This window comes from Myotis myotis, unplaced genomic scaffold (assembly GCF_014108235.1).
Source record: "Myotis myotis isolate mMyoMyo1 unplaced genomic scaffold, mMyoMyo1.p scaffold_m19_p_20, whole genome shotgun sequence".
Lineage (NCBI taxonomy): Eukaryota > Metazoa > Chordata > Mammalia > Chiroptera > Vespertilionidae > Myotis > Myotis myotis.
This window is the reverse complement of record NW_023416325.1, coordinates 21,488,123-21,505,255: the sequence shown is the minus strand read 5'-3', so window position 1 is coordinate 21,505,255 and position 17,133 is coordinate 21,488,123. Positions and strand designations below refer to the sequence as shown.

The 17,133-nt window shown below is 52.4% G+C and overlaps 1 protein-coding gene across 9 annotated transcripts in view; it reads left to right on the top strand.

Moving 5' to 3' along the window:
* GCN1 (GCN1 activator of EIF2AK4) overlaps positions 1-17,133 on the top strand; it is a 59,036-nt gene that overhangs the window by 20,477 nt on the left and 21,426 nt on the right. For 7 of the 9 annotated variants that reach the window (XM_036353422.1, XM_036353425.1, XM_036353426.1 and 4 more), the window contains 23 exons: positions 1-93; positions 1,397-1,472; positions 1,636-1,795; positions 3,300-3,489; positions 3,586-3,710; positions 3,890-3,931; positions 4,397-4,575; positions 4,857-4,950; positions 6,098-6,211; positions 6,331-6,529; positions 8,332-8,487; positions 8,936-9,117; positions 10,390-10,470; positions 10,802-10,945; positions 11,841-11,968; positions 12,102-12,291; positions 12,498-12,568; positions 13,203-13,368; positions 13,690-13,884; positions 14,767-15,013; positions 15,391-15,512; positions 15,843-15,957; positions 16,688-16,867. In XM_036353422.1, the coding sequence (XP_036209315.1) occupies positions 1-93; positions 1,397-1,472; positions 1,636-1,795; positions 3,300-3,489; positions 3,586-3,710; positions 3,890-3,931; positions 4,397-4,575; positions 4,857-4,950; positions 6,098-6,211; positions 6,331-6,529; positions 8,332-8,487; positions 8,936-9,117; positions 10,390-10,470; positions 10,802-10,945; positions 11,841-11,968; positions 12,102-12,291; positions 12,498-12,568; positions 13,203-13,368; positions 13,690-13,884; positions 14,767-15,013; positions 15,391-15,512; positions 15,843-15,957; positions 16,688-16,867 (3,249 nt within the window). The remainder of the gene's footprint in view (positions 94-1,396; positions 1,473-1,635; positions 1,796-3,299; positions 3,490-3,585; positions 3,711-3,889; positions 3,932-4,396; positions 4,576-4,856; positions 4,951-6,097; positions 6,212-6,330; positions 6,530-8,331; positions 8,488-8,935; positions 9,118-10,389; positions 10,471-10,801; positions 10,946-11,840; positions 11,969-12,101; positions 12,292-12,497; positions 12,569-13,202; positions 13,369-13,689; positions 13,885-14,766; positions 15,014-15,390; positions 15,513-15,842; positions 15,958-16,687; positions 16,868-17,133) is intronic. The other 2 variants (XM_036353423.1, XM_036353424.1) reach the window with 2 other exon arrangements.

The window sequence follows — 17,133 nt, the reverse complement described above, 5'->3', positions numbered from 1 at the left end:
AGGCCAAGCTGAGCAGTTTCTGGCAGCTGATTGTGGATGAGAAGAAGCAGATTTTCACTTCTGAGAAGTTCCTGCTCCTGGCTTCAGAGGATGGTGAGTTCCTACCCCTGCGTGGACTCAAGGCTGGGACTGAATCTCTCTCACTGGAGGGTCCTCAGTGAGACTCCTCCCTGGATGCCTGTCGTGACCAGTCAGCTTTGCAGAAACGTGGACCAAAGTGGTCTGTCCAAGGCCTTGGCTGTCCTGGGAATGCATGCATTCCTGTTGGGCGGGGGAGGGGGGGGGCGGGGAAGGCTAGAGAAGTGGGGAGAAGTGGGAGATTTGTAGAGACAGCACTGATGGCTGCGGAGGTGAGATTTTAGGTGTAATTATAGCTGATTGGGTAATTGGTGCTGTCTCAGAGGTTTTCCTGCATTAAGAAGCAGTGCGAAGCTCTGGTTGGCTCCATGCCTCTCCAGGAGACACAGAAACTACTGGTTTCTATCCTGGAAGAGAGGGAACAGTTGATCTTTAAATGTATGTTTAAAATTCTGGGTCACCTTGCGGGGCTCTGCCGCTAATTAGTGATTTGAAAAGTCTTTTGACTCATAAATCACAACATCCTATTAGTGAGCTATAATCGTTAGTCACTTCTTGATTTAAAAAGGTTTTGTATAGGAAATACATTCACATAATTCAAAACAAAAGATCCAAGAGGATCTACAATGAAATTTATATTCCCTACTTTGCTCTCTGGCTGCCGTTTCCTGGCCATAGAGAGAACCAATTTTATTAGCTTCTGTGCATCCTTGATATTTTATTTCTGTACCAGTAAATATCTTTTATATGTTAGGTCTCTACTTCTTTGCACAAGTGGTTGCTTGTCTACTATAAACAATGTGCTGTCTAGACTTGGAAATCACTCCACGTCAGCATATAGTGAGTGTCCTCATTCATTTTTAGAGGTGCATAGTCATTTTTATTTTTATTTATTTATTTTAATATATTTTTATTGATTTCAGAGAGAAAGGGAGAGGGAGAGAGAGATAGAAACATCAATGGGAGAGAATCATTGATCAGCTGCCTCCTGCCAACCCCCTACTAGGAATCGAGCCTGCAACCCGGGCATGTGCCCTTGACCGGAATTGAACTTAGGACCCTTCATTCTGCAGGCTGATGCTCTATCCACTGAGCCAAACCAACTAGGGCTGCATAGTCATTTTTAATTAATTAAAAGAAAGTGTATCTTTTTCCTACTCTACACACATGTTCCTCGTAAGCCAATAGAGGAAACCCTAATGAGCTGTCATCCCACAGCCAGTGGTGATCGCACTTACATTTGGCAGTTCATTGTCCAGTTCTTTCTGGATGTGTTCTCTGTTTTAAAAACACATTTGCTGTTTCTCTCCCCTTCTAGCCCTGTGTACCGTGCTGCATCTGACCGAGAGGCTTTTCCTTGACCACCCACACAGACTCACCGGCAGTAAAGTCCAGTATGTGAGGCTCGCCTCCCTTTCCCTGGGGCACCTTTCCCCTGGGGCCAGCGGAGGGGAACCTGGCAGGAGCCTGAGAAACGGGGATGGGGACATAGCAGGGGCGGCTGTGGAGCACCTGGCCCGGCCTTCTAAAGCCAGGACGGCCTGTCCCTGTCCTCAGGCAGTACCACCGGGCTCTGGTGGCCGTGCTCCTGAGCCGCACCTGGCACGTGCGCAGGCAGGCCCAGCAGACGGTTCGGAAGCTGCTGTCTGCTCCCGGGGGCTTTAAGCTGGCGTATGGACTCCTGGAGGAGCTGAAGGCCGTCCTCAGTTCTCACAAGGTGAGGCTCTCAGACCTACCTCACCAACCCTGCTCCTGCCATGGATTTTGGATGGGCTGCTCCTGGGCTGTTCTCACTCAGTCACTCACTCACTCACTCACTCACTCACTCAGACTTTGTGATGCCAGAGTCTTCTCTCCTGCCCTTAAGCTCCAGTGACACCTGGTTCACACACAGTTGACTTTAACAGGGTGGGGGTTAGGGGCACTGACCTCCCTCACAGCTGGAAATTGGGTATCACTGCAGTCAGTCCTCTGCGTATGTGGATTCCCATATGTGGAGTTGGCCCTTGAACAGCTAAACAGCATGGTTTGAACTGGGTGGGCAGTCGAACTGCCTGAGTCCAATTGCATGTGAGGGGACCCGTGCAGTTCAAAACCCATGTCCCTCAAGGGTCCACTGCACTTCTTTTCCTTTTTAGACTCATTCTTCCCATGCCTTTTCATATGTAGCTCAACCTTTTTATTCCTGAGTTATTGAATAACACTATTTTTAAGGTACTTTATAATTTTTAAAGCATTTTCTATTTATTCTTCCCTTTGATTTTTCACAATGCCTTTACAAGGCCGACAGGCTTACTGCTTTTATTTTTTTAAAAATATATTTTATTGATTTTTTTCCAGAGAGAAAGGGAGAGGGATAGAGAGTTAAAAACATTGATGAGAGAGAAACATCCATCAGCTGCCTCCTACACCCCCCCCACTGGGGATGTGCCTACAACGAAGGTATATGCCCTTGACCGGAATCGAACCTGGGACCCTTCAGTCCGCAGGCTGACGCTCTATCCATTGAGCCAAACCGGTTAGGGCATTACTGCCCTTTTTTTATGTGAGTTGTCCAGGGTTCCAGGAGCTGAAATGACTGGCCTAGGGTCACAGCTGGTGGCTGGCAGACCTGACTCCCACTTCAGTGCATGTTGTGCCCTGCTTCCCTCCCTTCTGAGTCTGCTTGAGGTAGTGGTGCCATGACAGACTTGTGGTCATGGGCTGGGTCTCATGGACCAATTTCTGTTTCCTTCTTCCCCCAACTGCTGAGCTTTTTTTTTTTTTTTTTTTTTAAAGACAAAGAGAGAATCTTTTTTTTTTTTTTAATATATTTTATTGATTTTTTTTACAGAGAGGAAGGGAGAGAGATAGAGAGTTAGAAACATCGATGAGAGAGAAACATCGATCAGCTGCCTCCTGCACATCCCCCACCGGGGATATGCCCGCAACCCAGGCACATGCCCTTGACCGGAACCGAACCTGGGACCCTTCAGTCCGCAGGCCGACGCTCTATCCACTGAGCCAAACCGGTTTCGGCAACTGCTGAGCTTTTTATGTCACGGGTGCTTCCTCCTTCCAGGCACATCTCATAGCCTGCAGGTCCCCATGCAGGAGCTGGGCTTGTTTCCACTTTAGCACGGACCCCTGAGAACAGCATGAGCGAGAGGCAGCTGTGTCCCTGGGTGCAAGGCCTGCACAGGGCTCTGAGCTGTGGGGTCTCATGTGTTCTCTTCACGCAGGTGCTGCCCTTAGAGGCTCTGGTGACTGATGCTGGGGAGGTGACTGAGGCCGGCAAGGCCTACGTACCTCCACGAGTCCTGCAGGAGGCTCTGTGCATCATCTCCAGGGTGCCAGGGCTGGAGGGTGACATCAGCAACACTGAACAGCTGGCCCAGGAGATGCTGATCATCTCCCATCACCCGTCTTTAGGTCTGTGGCTGTACCAGGTATGGGAGGGGCGGGGCTGTGTTGGGCAGGTACCAGTGGGCTGAGCAGAAGGCCTCAAATTGCCCCCCTCCCCTTCAGTGGCAGTGCAGTCTGGACTCTGGCCAGCACTTCTAGCTAGAATGAAGATTGATCCCGAAGCCTTTATCACCAGGCACCTGGATCAGATCATTCCCAGGATCACCACACAGAGTCCCCTGAACCAGGTGATTGACGCGTGAGTTGGTTCTGGCCTCAGGTCACAATTCAGGAAGGGGAATTCAAAGAAATGGGTGGAGGTGTGAGGAAATGTGGGTTTGGACCCTTGGGTTGCCAGTGATAGAAAATGCAAACTAGTTTGAGCACAAAAGGGAATTTACTGTCTCATTTAACTGCTAAATCCCAGGATCTGACTGGACAGGAACTCAGATGTCATCCTCAGGACATCGTAGGTGGTGCCTCTTTTACTCTCTGTCTGTGTCTTCATTTGTGTCTTGTATCTGCTTCCCATGATGTGGGCTCCATTCTTCAATAGTTTTCCCGTTTTTGGTGGTAGGACAGCTGCGAGAGTTCCAGGCTTACAGCTTGTCCTCCATTAGCTCCAGTGGAAGGAGCTTTCCCAGTCATTTCAACTGGCATGGGGTCTCACTGCCCTGGTCATCCTGACTTGGGTACTGTGTTCATCCCTGGGCCGGTCCTTTTGGTCGGGGTTACATGCTCACCCCTGGAAAGCAGTAATGCTTGCTGAGAAGGCAGGCACCTGCGGCAGCTCTCCTCTCCCGTGGGTATCGCTCAGAAAGAGCCGGCAGGGACAAGAAGAAGCAGAGTCAGTTGCCAGGGGCACTTAGGGCAGGTGGGACACCTTTCCAGTGCCAGACTTGGCACATGCTGACTGTCTGTGTTTGTCTGGCAGTCTTCCATGAATGCCATGGGCTCCCTCTCCCTCCTGTCCCCGGACCGGGTCCTCCCACAGCTCATCAGCACCATCACCGCCTCTGTGCAGAACCCCGCACTGCACCAGGTGACACGGGAGGAGTTTGCCATCATGCAGACCCCTGCCGGGGAGCTGTACGACAAATCCATCATCCAGAGGTGAGACACCGTTAGACACCTGCCTTCCTTGTTCTTGCCTAGAAGATGGAGACAACACCTCCTCTGCAGGGTTGTTGTGAATAATGAATGAAACCATCCCTCCATTTCTTGGACAAGTGCCTGCTCTGTTCCAGGCACGTGCTTAAGCAAGAGCATGCTGGTATTCAGCCCTTTCCTGGTGCATACTCCCTAAAAGCTAGCAGGGATGCCATGGCTGGCGGGAGGCTAAAGGGACTGGCGGCTGTTTTGAAGCTGGCTGATCACTGGCTCTGCTGTTTCAGTGCCCAGCAGGACAGCATTAAAAAGGCCAACATGAAGCGAGAGAACAAAGCTTATTCCTTTAAGGAGCAGATCATAGAGCTGGAGCTGAAGGAGGTGAGTACATGGATGCAATGCGCGCGGGGTGCTGGCTGAGCTGGTGCCCTGAGGCTGGTGGCATTTCCTGAAGCACATCCACCCTTCCCTTCAGTCATCCCAAGGCCCACGGCACATTCCTCTGATGCCTCCTACCCATGCTGGGTCCTCCTGCCTTGCCCTTTATTTACCTTTTCTCAGTAGCTTTCTCCACCCCAAACTCAAGGAAAATGAATTTCTCTCTGCTGGGTACTGGCAGCAGTTCACACACTTCCCTGGTGCTGCTTGAATTCCTTGACGGCTGGGACCCATCTTGACTCTGAGCAGCAGGCCCAGGGCCTGGCCCAGTGCAGCCTCAGAATCGTTCAAGGCTGTAGTCAGCTTGTTGCACAATGTGTGGTGCGCTTTCCTGCCTCAGAGCCTTTCCTCTTCCCTCCGTCTTTATGAGTCTGGCTTCTTCTTGTTTTTCTCAGCCCACGTGTCCACGTCTGCTTCTCATAGAGGTGACCGCCCTGCCACCTATCCAAAGTGGACCCTGCCCTCCTTGGTTACTGTGCATCGTATTTATCCCTTTTATAACATTTGCCAGGATCTGAGGTCATGTTTACATATTTGGTTACATGTTCATTATCTTCCTTCACCCCCTACATTGTGCGCCCCATGAGGGCAGGGACTTGGGGTTATTCCCCACGGTGTCCCCAGCATCTAGAACAGCACCTGGCACAGTGTAGGTGCCCAGTCCATACTTGTTGAATGAATGAGTGCTTTCTTAGCCTTTTTCAGCTGTAAGCTTATACTGGGGAAGAGAGGGTTTGTCGGGAGGAGTGGGGCAGGAGGGGAGGCTGAAGTTTTGATTCTGAAGCTGTGTGAACCACAATGTCCTTTTCAGCCCATTGAGGGACTTTTCATTTCTCTAACGTATAAAAGGCCTTCCTTGGTTTATCAGTAGAGAATCCAGTAAGAAATCACTTCTCTACTTGCTGTCTCTGTTCTGTAGGAGCTAGGTGGCTGTGGACTTTGTGGGAGGTGGGGAGGCCACATGCTGGGTTTGGGGCACCAGTCACAGACTGAGAGCTGACATGGTACTGACTGTGGAGCCAAGCTCGCCCTCTGGTGGGGAGGGAGGTCTGTTCCCTGGAGATGGAATTGCTTTGCACATTGCCTTCAGGAGATAAAGAAGAAGAAAGGCATCAAAGAGGAGGTGCAGCTCACCAGCAAACAGAAGGAGATGCTGCAGGCACAGCTGGACAAGGAGGCGCAGATCCGGAGGCGGCTGCAGGAGGTGAGTGGCTGCTGCCACCACACATCCATCCGTGAGTGTGCCGGACAGCCCAGGCCTGCTCCTGGCTGCCCCAGAGCAGGGCCCCTCTGACCTGCCTCCTGGGGCGACTCTGCTTGCAGCTGGACAGTGAGCTGGAGGCAGCACTAGGACTGCTGGACACCATCCTGGCCAAGAACCCATCTGGCCTGACCCAGTACATCCCTGTTTTGGTCGACTCTTTCCTGCCCTTGCTGAAATCTCCTCTGGCCGCTCCCCGGATCAAGAACCCTTTCCTGTCCTTGGCTGCCTGTGTCATGCCCCCTCGACTCAAGGCTTTGGGTCAGTCCTTGTTTGCGGGCTGTGAGCATGGCCCCAGGCAGGTTGGGAGGTGGGTGGGGGATGCCCCTGAACACTGGTGGGGAGCCATGTGGTGACTTAGGCTACTGACTTTTGTTTCCATATGGGAGTAGCCTTAGGACCAGCATGGTGCCTCTCTTCTCTCCTGTTCTACGTCTGCTGTGCCTTCACTCTGAGGCCCAGGGTTTAGATGTTAGTGTGATCTTTTTTTAAAAAAATACTTTGTTATTGAGAATTATTTTTTAATATATATTTTTATTGATTTCAGAGAGGAAGGGAGATAGAAACATCAATAATGAGAGTCATTGATCAGCTGACTTCTATATGCCCCCCACTGGGGATCAAGCCTGCAACCCGGGCATGTGTCCTGACCGGGAATTGAACCGTGATCTCCTGGTTCATAGGTCAATGCTCAACCACTGAGCCATGCCAGCTGGGCAGTCAGTGTGGTCTTTCTATAGCAGTTTTAAAACTAGGAAGTCAAAGAGGCAGTGGGGGTGGTTTGGTGCCACGTGGCTAGTTAGTGGGGCCTAGAGCTCCTGAGCAGCCATGTGTCAGTGGTGAGAGGTCTCTGGTTTTCAGCTTTCTGTTTGCTGTGGTGAAACAAAGATCAGGTAGGGTGGCTGGGAATTGAGCAGATGTGCTTCCTAGCCTAAAGGGAACGTTCCCATGAGAGGCTAGAATAAGAACCTTCTGAGTGAAAATGAGTTCTGGAAAAATGAATCTGAAAGGAAATAGGCTGATGTTTGTCAGAGGGGAGGGGGACTGGGGAGCTGGGGGACAAGGTGAGATTAAGACGTACAAATTGGTAATTATAACATAGTCATGGGGATGTAGAGAACAGCATAGGGAATGTAGTCATTAATAGTGTAATAACTGTATATGGTGCCAGGTGGGTACTGGAAATATCAGGGGAACACTTTGTAAAGTATATGAGTGTCTAATGACTATGCCATACACCTGAAATTAAGACAAAATAATATTGAATGTAAACTGTAATTGAAATCTGTATATATAAATGACTAAGCGACTGGCCGACTGGACAGTAGGTATGACACACACTGACCACCAGGGGTCAGACGCTCAACGCAGGAGCTGCTGAGTGACAGCAACTTTGCAGAGTGCCATCTCACACTCTGGGGCCCCTCAGGGGATGTCAGACTGCCGGTTTCGGCCCGATCCCCGCAGGCCAGGCCAAGGGACCCCACCTGCCAGAGGGACCCCACTCACTCCACAGATGCCCTTTGAGCCCTGCTGCTGCCTTAGGTGTGGCCAGCTGGGGAGGGGCCTCGGGAGGTTGGCTCCAGGGTGTGTCCAGCCCGTCTCACCCAGTCCCACCCCGTCCCACCCCACAGTCCTCCTAATTAATTTCCTTTTAATGTGCACGAATCCGTGCACCGGGCCTCTAGTATAAAATAAAAAAGAGTCTGGGAAAAGGTTCTGAGTCGGTGCATATGGCGCCTGCTAGAACTGTTACCTGCCTGCTGGGCTTGCTGCTTGGAAGGTGGGAGCACCATGCGAATAGAGCTTTGCTCTTGGCTGAATACGCTTGGGTGGCTCATGCCTCCTTTCAGCATACTTTTAATTTCTTAGTGTCAGGACACCTCCCTGCCTGCCTACCCTTCGGTGCTGTCATGAAGAGGAAATGGAAATTTAGGTTAAGGACTTTTGGGCACAGCAGAATTGATTACTATTAAGTCAGAGGGACATGGCACCTCTGTGCTGGGCCAGATTCTTCGCGTCTGTGTGGGTCATCCCTGCTGGGTCTCTTCTCTTGGGTACAGGCACCTTGGTGAGCCACGTGACTCTGCGCCTGCTGAAGCCAGAGTGTGCCCTGGATAAGTCATGGTGCCAGGAAGAGCTGTCGGTGGCTGTGAAGAGGGCGGTGACCCTGCTGCACAGCCACACCATCACCAGCACGGTGCGCAAGGGTGAGCCAGGTAAGGGAGGCGCAAAGGACACTTGGCATGAGCTGGTGCAGGGAGTGTGTGAGCTGCCTCATCCCCTGGGCTTCCTGAGGCTGTGGCCATTGGCGAGTCTCCGCCCTCCTTGCCTTGTTTTCCGATCTGAAAAATGGGGTGGGGGGGGGAGTTGGACCAGTGGAGGGTTTCTGAGTCCAGTCCTGGTCTGTGAGCTGCTGCAACCCCATTAAGGGTTCACTTCTTGTCACTGGAATAGACGTGTCTGTTTAACTCACGTTCTGGAACTGGGCAGTGTGTGGGGTGGGAGCAGGCTTGGCTTTCATCCCTGCTGTCATACTGTGTGCTTCTGAGTGTCAGAAAGGGCCTCCAGCTTTCCCCCCTGCCCACTTGCCCTGAGGGTGGAAACAGGCAGCAGTGCCCAGTGCCCTGCCCTGCCTTCAGGATCTTGTCTGCTTGTTGCTCACAGATGCTGCACCCCTGTCCGCGCCAGCCTTTTCCTTAGTCTTCCCATTTCTGAAGATGGTGCTGACCGAGATGCCCCACCACAGTGAGGAGGAGGAGGAGCGCATGGCTCAGATTCTTCAGATCCTCACCGTCCACGCCCAGCTGAGGGCCTCACCCAGCAACCCGCCTGGGCGCGTGGACGAGGTTGGCAGGGCACCTTAGCTCGCCCTTGGGCTGGAGGGTGTTGGGAGGCAGGGGCTTGCGACACTTCCTGGCCCATCAGTAGTTCTGGTGGGGCCTAGAGTGTGTGCTTGTACAGTAGCAGCTTTTGGTAGGAGAACCCGAATGTTCTTTACAGGTCTCCACACTCCTGTTTGAGTTTCTGACCCAAAGAAGTTGAAGGATTTTGAATTCATTTATTGTGTTTGTTGTATTTCTAACTCAGAAGATAACACTGGCCACTTTCCCTTTGGCTTACAATTATGAGATTGGATCTTTTTAATAGATTATGTTCTAAAAGTTTGCCAAAATCATGCATATATATTTTTTTAAATACATTTTTATTGATTTCTGAGAGGAAGGAAGAGAGAGATAGAGATCAGTCCACAGGCCGATGCTCTATCCACTGAACCAAACTGGCCAGGGCAATCATGCATATTTTTAAAAATTCCAACAATACAGAAAAAAAAAATTGCCACTTTCCAGAGGTAATGGTTATACCCTTGTGGGCCTTTCTTTATGCACACGCAGAACTCACCCTCTCCCCCCACGCGCGTGCACACACACACACACACACACACACACACGTAATAAAGCAGATACTCTGGGTCTCCTTTCGTGTCAGTGCCTGTGGGTCTGTTTTATTGATTTTGCAGGCTGCATGGGATTTAGTGCTGTGGGTGCGCTATGTTTTAGTGACGACTACCTGTGAGGGGTATTTTAAGGCTGTTTCCAGCTTTGCCTTATTTTGAGCTGCACAGTGGTGTGACCTCCTTATGTGTATGCTTCCTGCACGCCCCTGTGAGCATTTCCATAGGGACAGGTTCCTGGGCGTGGAACCGCTCGGTGTGTGGCATGTTCTGAGCTCCATCCTCACTAGGAGTGAGTTCCCTTTTCTCCAAAGCGAATGCAGCCTCAGATCATGGTCATCTTGCCAACAATGAGTGAAAGAATGGGACCTCCTTTATTTTGCGTTTCTTGACTGACTTGTAAAGTTAAATATCCATATGTTGATGGGCCACCTGTATTTCATATCCTGTGAATTTCAAGCAAGTTCCAGAATGAATTTGATTCTGAGTCCCTGAGGATCATGGTTCACTGGGGTTGGCTAGTGTGGGTTCAGTTGTAAGCCTGATGGGGTTCCTGCAGGAGAGTTGGCCAGAAGACCTAGAATGCTCTGCTGTGGCTTCACGTGCCACCGGCCTGGTTACAGGCTTTCCCCTCACCTCACCTGACTTTTCTGTTCTTCTCTCCTAGAACGGCCCGGAGCTGCTGCCTCGCGTGGCCATGCTGCGCCTTCTGACTTGGGTGATCGGGACAAGCTCTCCCCGCCTGCAGGTGATCTGGGGCTCAGTTGGCTGTCGCTGTGACTCAGTTTGTGACCCTGACCACAGGTCCCGGTGTTTGGGGTTGAGTCCTACTTCCCTTTCTCAGCCCCCACCTTTGCACTTGAGCAGAAAGAAGGGCTGCTTTTGAGAGCCAGCCTGACTGTGCTCAGTTAGCGAAGGGTCCTACCCCTGGTTTTGACCAGCACTGGGGTCTTAGCGCTGGTATGGCTTGGGGTGGGCATTCTCAATTCAAACCCCTCTCTGGGTCCCTTGCCTCTGCCTGACTCTGTAGGAGTAAACAGTTTGCTGAACTGAGCCGAGTGTGTCAATGTTTTCCTTAGGTTCTGGCTTCCAACGCCCTGACCGCCCTGTGTGCCAGCAGCAGTGGCAAGGATGGCTGTGCCTTCGCAGAGCAGGAGGCGGTGGACGTGCTGCTCTGTGCCCTGCGGTCCCCGTGTGACAGCGTGCGGGACACGGCGCTCCGGGTGCGGGCTCACTTCCCCTCGGGGCCACCGTGGCATCCCTAGTGCAAGTGTTTAAGCTGAGGAGATGCCTCAGATTTGTACAGTGTGTTTGGAGGCACAGAGAAGAGGTCACAGGGTGTGGGTCAGCTCGTTCTAGGAGTTGGAACGACGGGACAGTTTTGCTGTATGGCTGTCTTATTTTTTCTTCACCTTGGAAGACTTCACCTGATTTGTAAACTGGAATGTGGATCTTGGTACTTCTATAGGACAGCTATACCTCATAGGTTTAGTTCATCTCTTCATCCCACCAGCTTGTACGTGGCTTTTTGGTATTTTTGGACCAAAAACTAAAAGATCCCTCGGGAGCATGAGACAGTGGTTCCCAAATGCCAGTCTGTAGCTCCCTGCTATTGACCGGGGACAGAGTTTCCACTGGTCCTTGGTAGAATCTGACAAACGATGGCAGTATGGTAAATTGTCCTTAAAGATAAAACAAAGAGAATGTCCTTTTTTTGAGGTTTAATCTGTCTTGCATATTTAGAATTAAATATTTAAGTTTTACATTAAGAAAAAGTCTATTATTACATACCATCATTTCACAAAAGAAAAGCCATTTAAAGAGACAGAGATGCTAGTGAGCTGAGCTGATTCACAGCACTCCCTAGACCAGTGATGCCAGGGGAACGTCCTGCGGTGATGGAAATAGGTCTGTGCTGTCCAGTGCTGTAGCCGCTAGCCAATGTGTAGCTATTGAGCACTTGCGATGTGGCTGATACAATAAGGAATTGTAATTAATTTTAATTGATTTAACTTTGAAGACCCACACGTGGCTACAGCCCTAGAGGGAGGCGAGGAGGCAAGTCAGGGCTCCTCTGAAAGGTTGCGCCTCACATAGTTCAATCTTACACCCTCGCAGGGGCTGATGGAACTCCACATGGTATTACCAGCACCTGATACTGACGAGAAGAATGGCCTAAATCTTCTGCGGAGGCTCTGGGTGGTCAAGTTTGACAAGGAGGAGGAGATCCGGAAGCTGGCTGAGAGGTGAGAGCCCTCTTAGGGAATGACTGAGCCCAGTGTGCTCAGTCTGCAGCGAGAGAAGGGCTGGGTGGTTGGGTTTGCCAGGGCAGGTGCTACAGATCTGTGTCTGACCAGCCCCACCCTTTGGCCTGCATAGGCTCTGGGCGACGATGGGCCTAGATTTGCAGCCAGACCTCTGCTCCTTGCTGATTGACGATGTCATCTACCACGAGGCAGCTGTGCGGCAGGCCGGGGCTGAAGCCCTCTCCCAGGCCGTGGCGCGGTACCAGCGGCAGGCGGCCGAGGTGATGGGCAGGCTCATGGAGATTTATCAGGAGAAGCTCTATGTGAGTAGCCTATGTGTCCTGGGCGGTCTGGGTGGCGTGAGGGTAGGTCGGACTCTGCTTAGCCTCGGACTTGCTCCAGACAGGAGTCTTGGAGCTCACTGTGGCTCAGGGTGGCTGTGACTGGTCACAGCCTCACACTCGGGTTGCTGGCTTGCCCGGCTTGTTGGGGAGAGCACTGCAGCTCATCTGTCAACTGTCTGTTGCAGCGGCCGCCCCCAGTGCTGGATGCTTTGGGACGAGTTATCTCAGAATCTCCTCCAGATCAGTGGGAAGCCAGGTATGACAGCTGTTCAGTCTGGTTCCGCTCAGCTTCCTGAGAGGTAGCAGGTTGGCTGGGCTGGGGATGTGAGGAGGCAGCACAGATTAATTGAACAGGGGAGGAGAGGAGAGGACCTCCCTCAGAGTCAGAGACCGGAATTCAGGTGCTGGCTTCCTCCATGCTGGCCATTGGCCGGGGCCTGTCTCTCCTTTCCTTCAGGCCTCCAGGTCCTCAGGGGTCCTTGGGGACCGTCTTACTGCTCTGTAACTAAAGAGAAGAGTAGCACTTTGCATTTGTAGAATATGTCCATTTCCGAGTGATTTCAGATCCGATTCCTTTACCTCTCCCTCCTCTCATAACCTGCCCTGGAAGTAAGGGGGCGGGCACTGCACTCAGGGGAGCAGGCAGAGCTGGCCATCCTGTGGGAGGGAAACTGAGCAGATGGCAGGCTTCTGTTTGACAACGGGCTGCTCCAGGTCATTGTGTAGATCAGTGGGTAAGCCCTGGGCAGTGGGTTGTGCTGTGCTCTGCCTTGCAAAGTGGTACTTGCTGTTGGCGACTCCCTCCTTGTGACTAACAGAGCAGATCCCAGCTGCAGGGGCGGCCCCTGGCCAGCCCTCGCCTCCCTGACACGCTCCCATTGCTTTCCCAGGTGTGGCCTGGCTTTGGCCCTGAACAAGCTCTCCCAGTGTTTGGACAGCTCTCAGGTGAAGCCACTCTTTCAGTTTTTTGTCCCTGATGCCCTCAACGACCGAAACCCTGATGTCCGCAAGTGCATGTTAGATGCGGCCCTTGCGACCCTCAACACCCACGGGAAGGTAAAGGCTTCCGCCACTGAGGGGCGGGGGAGAAGGCTGAGCTGAGCGATGGTGACAGGCAGGCTGAGTGCCGGAGATCCTGCACATCACTGGCCCCATGGAAAATTCCATTTGTATTTATTTTGAACCAAAAACGACCCCAAAAGGGAATTAAGTTCTTACAGTTTCTGGCTGCAGTCTTGCCAGAAAACCGGGAGGCACTGGTATTCTTGGTGGGCTTGTCAGGGCAGCTGTTCCGGCAGATTCAGGCTTGGTCCTCGGGCAGACTGTCGGCCCCAGACATAGCCTGTGGGGTGGATGTGAGCCCTGGGTGCTCCCCAGGAAAACGTCAACTCGCTGCTGCCGGTGTTCGAGGAGTTCCTGAAGAATGCGCCCAACGATGCCAGCTATGACGCTGTGCGGCAGAGTGTGGTGGTCCTCATGGGCTCCCTTGCCAAGCACCTGGACAAGAGTGACCCCAAAGTGAAGCCCATCGTGGCCAAGCTCATTGCTGCCCTTTCCACCCCCTCCCAGCAGGTACCTGCCACCCGAGACATGACTGGGGGGAGGCAGTGGGATCTTAGGGAATTGGGTATCAGGGTCCCAAGGGCCCAGCGCTCTGCAAGAATGTGTCCCTCTCTTAGGGGACAGCCTGGCTTAGAGTGAAGAGCCCCTCCAAGCAGGGATTACTGTGTCACTTGTTCTGGTGGACCGCCTAGATGTCTTCATTGTTTTCTACTCATTTTCTAACGGCTGTTTGGTGGGTTTTTATTTTTTCATTTAGTATAAACTTGGCACTGGCGGTACCAAGATTTAAACAAAACACAAAGTGGCTGCCTCTTCTGTCAGGTTTTTTCTGACCTTCTCTACATGTTCGTTACATGTTTCAGGGGCCCTTTAATGCAACCTCCAACCCACAGTGCAAGACTTCTTTTCTTTTTAAAAACACATTTATAAATTTTGCAGCTTACACTTTGGACTACCTAGAATGTCCTCATCAAATGCAGGCCACACATGTGAAGGTCCTGTCGGCCCAGGTAGCACGGCCCTTTGCTAAGTTTGACAGCTGGGAGACGTGGGCCGTTGTTACGGAGGCGCAGTAGCGTGCTTTCTCCTAGATCTTATTCTGTGAGGGGGTTTAGTCTTCCTGGAGCTTCCCACCCACCCTGACCTAGGTTCTCCCTTTAGACTAGAAAGCGCCGTAATGGCTGATGCTGTCGTCACTAACAGATACAGTGTGCACCGCGATGGGGTCCACGTCACACGTGAATGCATAACACTGCTTTTCTGACACTCTGTGTTGTCTGACAGACAGTGGCTAAGATGGGGCTTGGGGCATCTAGTGGGGAGGTGCTGTGTAGGACTGTGCCAGCCACTAGGGAAGGCTGTGGTTCCTGACGTGGCAGGCCCCTCCTTTAGGTCCAGGAGTCCGTGGCCAGCTGCTTGCCGCCCCTCGTGCCCGCTGTCAGAGAGGACGCGGGAGCAATGGTCCAGAGGCTTATGCAGCAGCTGCTGGAGTCGGACAAGTACGCCGAGCGCAGGGGGGCCGCGTACGGGCTGGCGGGCCTGGTGAAGGGCCTGGGCATTCTGTCGCTGAAGCAGCAGGAAATGATGGCAGCGCTGACCGATGCCATCCAGGATAAGAAGAATTTCCGCCGGCGAGAGGGTGAGTGTCTCTTGGGCCCCGAGGCTGCCAGAGGGGGGACTCTGGCCTTTCCTTCCCCTCCGAGGGGCTGGTGTTTGCACTACAGAGGGACAGCTGTGTGTGACTCATTTTATCTGGGCCTTGCTGTTGTGGCCTGGCCTCGCTTAAGTCAGCAGTATTCTTAGCTGAGAGAGATTTTGCCTTTCTGGCCGTTAGTGCCAAGAAGTCATGGATGGATTTCCTTCCCTTTCTGCTCAGCCATGTCTGTGCTGGTGGGGGAGGCAGAGGGTGCTGCTGCTTCATGGGGCAGCCACGTCAATCCCACAGCTGCCCTGAGTGTTTCCAGAAGGTGAGGAGGTTGCAGGGACGTTGTCCCAGCTGTCCACCTTCTTCCCCAGGAGCCCTCTTTGCCTTCGAGATGCTCTGCACCATGCTGGGGAAGCTCTTCGAGCCGTACGTGGTTCACGTGCTGCCCCATCTGCTGCTGTGCTTCGGGGATGGGAACCAGTATGTACGTGAGGTAAGTCCTGAGGCTGCACATGAGACCTGCTGGCCGTGGCTGTGAGACTCAGCAGGGAGGCTGAGGTGGTGTAAAGCCCCACTAACAGATAGAGTGTGCACCCTGATGGGGTCCACGTCACCATACCTTGGGCCCCAGTTATTGGTCTGGACTCCCGTGATTCCCTGTAAATTACTGAAGCTTTATGAGATGAGAAACCATGTCGCACAGGGGCTGACACAGGAGACTCCTCAGTAAGTGCTGGTTACCGGGGAGAAGACTTGGTCTAGAGTCAGGCCTTGATCCTTGGTTGGGTGAGGAGGCCCCTGAACGTTTTTTCTCCTCCTTGAGGCTGCAGATGATTGTGCCAAAGCTGTGATGAGCAATCTGAGTGCTCACGGGGTGAAGCTAGTGCTCCCCTCCTTATTGGCTGCCCTGGAGGAGGAATCCTGGAGGACCAAAGCCGGTGAGGCCACTCTCTTCCGTGCCTTTGTCCTAACTTCCTGTCCCAAACACTGCCCTCAGGGGGTCCCAGGTAGCCATGTGTGTGCTTCCCGGCCCAGAGATGATAAGGCCAAGACTGCTGTTGGGCAGCCCAGTCCCTCAGAAGCTGGTATGCTTTGCTTACCTGCAAAGAGCAGGCCTCTGACAGAAGATGCAGCCCTAAATCAGGAAATCCCAGAGCTTTAAAGCTTGTCTGTGGCTAGTTTAGTGATTTTTAAAGCTTTCTCCCCATTAAACCATTTTTAAAATGTAATCTTATTTGGAACCCTAATATGCAAGAGATTTAAGCAGAGCTACTCTGGTTTGCGGAAGGTCAAGGTCTGGGGCCCTCACACTTGGTGTCTTTCCCCTGGGTCCCTCAGGCTTTGCCCTGCAGTTTGAAAATCACAAATCAAAATTAGTTCCCTCATTTGTGGCTGAGGAGACTGAGGCCAGAGAAATGCACTAAATTGGCCTTGGATCACAGCCAGGACTAAGCCAGGTCTTTCTGATCCTGGGCTCTGCTGGATGCCGTCCTCTGCCCTCTGCCCTCTGTCCTCTGCCCTCTGCCCTCTGCCCTCTACCCTCTGCCAGGGGACTGCTTGAGCACAGCCTGCAGAGGACCAGGCTGGTTGTTCCTTGCCTGGCAGTAGCCAGGCGACTGTTGGCCTGTACTGAGCGATTCTACACTGGACGTGTGTCTGCCTCTGCAGGGTCGGTGGAGTTGCTTGGGGCAATGGCTTACTGTGCTCCCAAGCAGCTGTCCTCCTGTCTGCCCAACATCGTGCCCAAGCTCACGGAGGTGCTGACCGACTCCCACGTCAAAGTGCAGAAGGCCGGACAGCAGGCGCTCAGGCAGATCGGCTCTGTCATCAGGAACCCGGAGATCCTGGGTAGGCCTCTCGCACAGTAGGCAGTGGCCCTGCTCCTCCTCCTGTCCCTGGACACTGCAGGGAACATGCTGAGGATAAGTTCACAGTGAAAGAAACTCTAAATTCTGGAAGCTCTTTTCCTAGACTAAATGGTAGTTAGGAAGTGGCAGGTCTTCCTGCTTGTCTGGAGCAGTTGTCATTGACTGCACAGGTAGGGAAACTGAGTCAGCAGCTCAGAAGCACCTTGACAGAGAGCTCTGTGCGCTAAGCTGAGTCCAAGGTCAACA